Source organism: Dipodomys ordii, unplaced genomic scaffold (assembly GCF_000151885.1).
Source record: "Dipodomys ordii isolate 6190 unplaced genomic scaffold, Dord_2.0 Scaffold7, whole genome shotgun sequence".
In the NCBI taxonomy this organism is placed as follows: Eukaryota; Metazoa; Chordata; class Mammalia; order Rodentia; family Heteromyidae; genus Dipodomys; species Dipodomys ordii.
Window position 1 is genome coordinate 21,408,740 of NW_012267223.1, and position 3,351 is coordinate 21,412,090.

Consider the following 3,351-nt stretch of genomic DNA (forward strand, 5'->3'; position numbering starts at 1 on the left):
CTGGGAAGGTGGCTCAGTGGTAGAGCGCTTGCCTTGCATGCCTGAGGCCCTGGGTTCGATTCCTCAGCACCACATAAGCAAAAAAGAAAAAACCCGGAAGTGGTGCTGTGACTCAAGTTGTAGAGCGCTAGCCTTGAGCTAAAGAATTGAGGGACAGCGCCCAGGCCCAGAGTTCAGGCCCCATGACCGGACCCAAAAAAAAAAAAAAAAAAAGCTGGCTGAGAATAGATCACCATTCCAGGTTATTAAAGTCAATTTTCAGGTGCCCAAGTTATAAAAATACACAGTAAAGTTTGCATTCTGGGTTCTGTTGCCCTATTAGATGAGAAATGTCATGTGATCTGAAAGTCATTTTGTTTGTTTTTTGGTCCAGTCGTGGGGCCTGAACTCTGGGCCTGGGCACTGTCCCTCAGCTCTTCAGCTCAAGGCTAGCGCTCTACCACTTGAGCCACAGTGCCACTTCTGGCTTTTTTTCTTTTTCTTTTTTTTTGGGGGGGGTCCCATAGTGGGGACTGAACTCTGGGCCTGGGCGCTGTCCCTCAGCTCTTCAGCTCAAGGCTAGCACTCTACCACTTGAGCCACAGCGCCACTTCCGGCTTTTTTCTTTTTGCTTATGTGGTGCTGAGGAATCGAACCCAGGGCCTTGAGCATGCAAGGCAAGCGCTCTACCACTGAGCCACCTTCCCAGTCCCTTATGGCTCTATTTTTTGATACTGAGTGATAAAAGATAAATACCATTACCTACAGTCAGCCTGTAAAGGAACCAGAAGCTTAGAAGGATTATTAGCCTTGGAGGGTAGCCTACAAATTACTGCTCTAATTTATATTTTTCATTAAATGCTCAGCTTGCCTCTCCTATAACTATCTTCCCTGGCTTTGAAACCCTGGTGTTTGTCTATACAGTATTTTTAAATTAAAGGACCATAATTCACTCCCTACAATGTGTGGATTAATGGTAAAGTGCATAAAACATAATATTTTTACCTTGAACAAAATAAAAGGCTGACATTATTTTTGCACATGAGGTGGAATTTTTTATGGATTTCACTTCACCAAACAACAGTTCAGGTATCAGGAGATGAGGGGCCTAAGCCTTTCATGGCTGCTGCAACCTCTAGACCTACGCATTCATTTGCATTTGAGAAAAGAAAAGGGTGCCTGGCATCATGCCTAGCACATAGAACCTCACCTAAACAAGTACTAACCCATCAGGACAATGAAAGTTAAGTGCGCATGGCAGTGAGAAGCCTCTCCAGTCTCCGAGGTGAAAGAACGCGGAAGTAGGTTGCGTGGAGGGGTGGAAAGCTACTACATCTCCCGTCAGGCATGGCGGTATGACAAGGTCTCATCTGCCGTAACCGCGCGCCTCTCCGAGGAGGCCCCGGATGTAGGTAGTCTGGTTTCCCCCCACCTCTCACCCCGCTAGAGGGCGTGGCCTCATGGTGGCTCTGAGACCTGGAGGCTGTCTTATTGGCTGTGGGCGTTCCCGCTGCTTTGGACTCGAGGGAAAGGGAGGTGACTAAGCCTCGCGGCGCCGTGGCGACAGCCAATCAGAAATGTGGCTTGGCTTTGGCGCGAGACGGGAACGCCGGGCAGAGCAGATTTGGCGCGAGCTGCTTGTCTTGCTGCTGGTTTGGAGTAGGTCTTGTGCAGCTTGTGTCTGGGGTTCCCAGAACTCGTGTGTGACTCGAGAAGAAGCCTGCATTGAGGTGACACAGCCCTGCAGGGTAAAAAGGAGCGGGTTGCTTGGGGGAGGCGTGGAGTCTGGGAGCCAGCGGGTTAGGAAGAGGCTGACGCGGCAATGCAAGTTCTGGCGAGGCCCGAGGCGAAAGGAAGGTGGTGGAGCGGGGGTGGTTGGAGGGCTGAGGTCGGGGACGAAGGCCGTGCGCCCTGGAAGTGGGTCTAGTATTGGTAAGGAGGACCTGGAAGCTGTGGGAAGGAGGTGTTCCAGGGTGGAGGGCTGTGTGCAGGGGAGCCTGAGTGGTGCCGGGAAGGAAGGAAGCCCTCAGGGCTTGGGAGACTCCTCGTGGCGGTCGTGGGCTAAGCTGCTGGTAAAGGGGTCCCAAGTCATGGAAGTACTATAGAAATCAGTTATTGCATCTCTCAAGTGGTTAAGAACAACTTAGGATGACCTGATAAACAAATTTCCTGTTATTTTTCCCATGGCCTTTACATATCAAGTTTATTGTACTTTTTTTTTTTTTTTGCATCTAGCTGTATTAACATCATGCCTCAAACCCGATCCCAGGCACAAGCTACAATCAGTTTTCCAAAGAAAAAGCAATCTCGGACATTGAACAAAACGAAAAACTCTAGCAATACGAAACTACAACCGACAAATGAACGGGCTATTCCCTGTTCTCCTTGTATAAACACAAAAATTCTGCCTCTTAGCCCCAGAAAACGTCTGGGTAAGCATTACATTAATACAACTTTTTGACTAGTGCTTCTTGACCTATCTTAATGGAAAGATGCTTTTATAATTCAGTTTGTTTTCAGAATGGTTGCTAAGTGTTTACTTAATTTAAGAATTAAGCTACTTACTGTGATTACTGTCCTAGTTAATAGGGCTGCTTTTCTATTTATATATTAGTTCAGTTATTTTGCAGTTATATAGTCTTATGAAATTTGCCTCCATGGTTGTGAAATTAAGAGACTATATTTTCAATTATTTTAAGAGGTATAGTGCTTGCTAGACAGGTGCTCTACCAGGCCACATTCTTGCCCTTTTATTTTTCAGATAGGGTCTCAAGTTTTTGTTCAGGTAGCCTCCTATGTGTGCCTCTCAGTAGCTGAGATTACGGGTATGCACCACCATTCTCCACTTCTTGTTTGAGATGCTAGGGAATTTTCACTAACATTTTCCCTGTGGCTGGTCTGGCCTTAGATCTTGATCAGGCAGAGCAAGAGCTCTACCATTTAACTATACATCCAGCCTAAGAGCATTTGTTTTAATGGGGGGTAATTTGATCATACCTGGAGACATTTGGTTCTCACAGCCATGGGGTGTTACTGGCATAACATCTGAAATCCATGCTGCAGCCAAACATCTGGCAATGTTCAGAAATTATTTCTTTGGCTGGTGGTATCAAGTCTGAGAAATCCTGTATCTTAAGATTTTAAGATTTCATCCCACTAGACCCCATTCAGTTTCTACCAAATAAGGTTCAGTGGTGCCATCTGGTGGCCTTCTGACTTCTAAGTGACAAGGCCTTTCTTTTTGAGGTTCATATGTAGAAATGGACTTCTGGTGGGTTGCTGTGGCTTAGGCCTGTAATCCTAGATGCTCAGAAAGCTGACATTTAGGGGCTGGGAAGGTGGCTCAGTAGTAGAGCGCTTGCCTTGCATGCT

The 3,351-nt window shown here is 46.8% G+C and overlaps 1 protein-coding gene across 1 annotated transcript in view; it reads left to right on the forward strand.

The window, feature by feature from the left end:
- Positions 1-1,605: 1,605 nt before the first annotated feature.
- Positions 1,606-3,351, forward strand: part of Cdc6 (cell division cycle 6) — a 30,732-nt gene continuing 28,986 nt past the window's right edge. The window contains exons 1-2 of the mRNA XM_013037157.1: positions 1,606-1,727; positions 2,215-2,411. Coding sequence (XP_012892611.1) covers positions 2,228-2,411 — 184 coding nt within the window. The 5' untranslated portion in view covers positions 1,606-1,727; positions 2,215-2,227. The remainder of the gene's footprint in view (positions 1,728-2,214; positions 2,412-3,351) is intronic.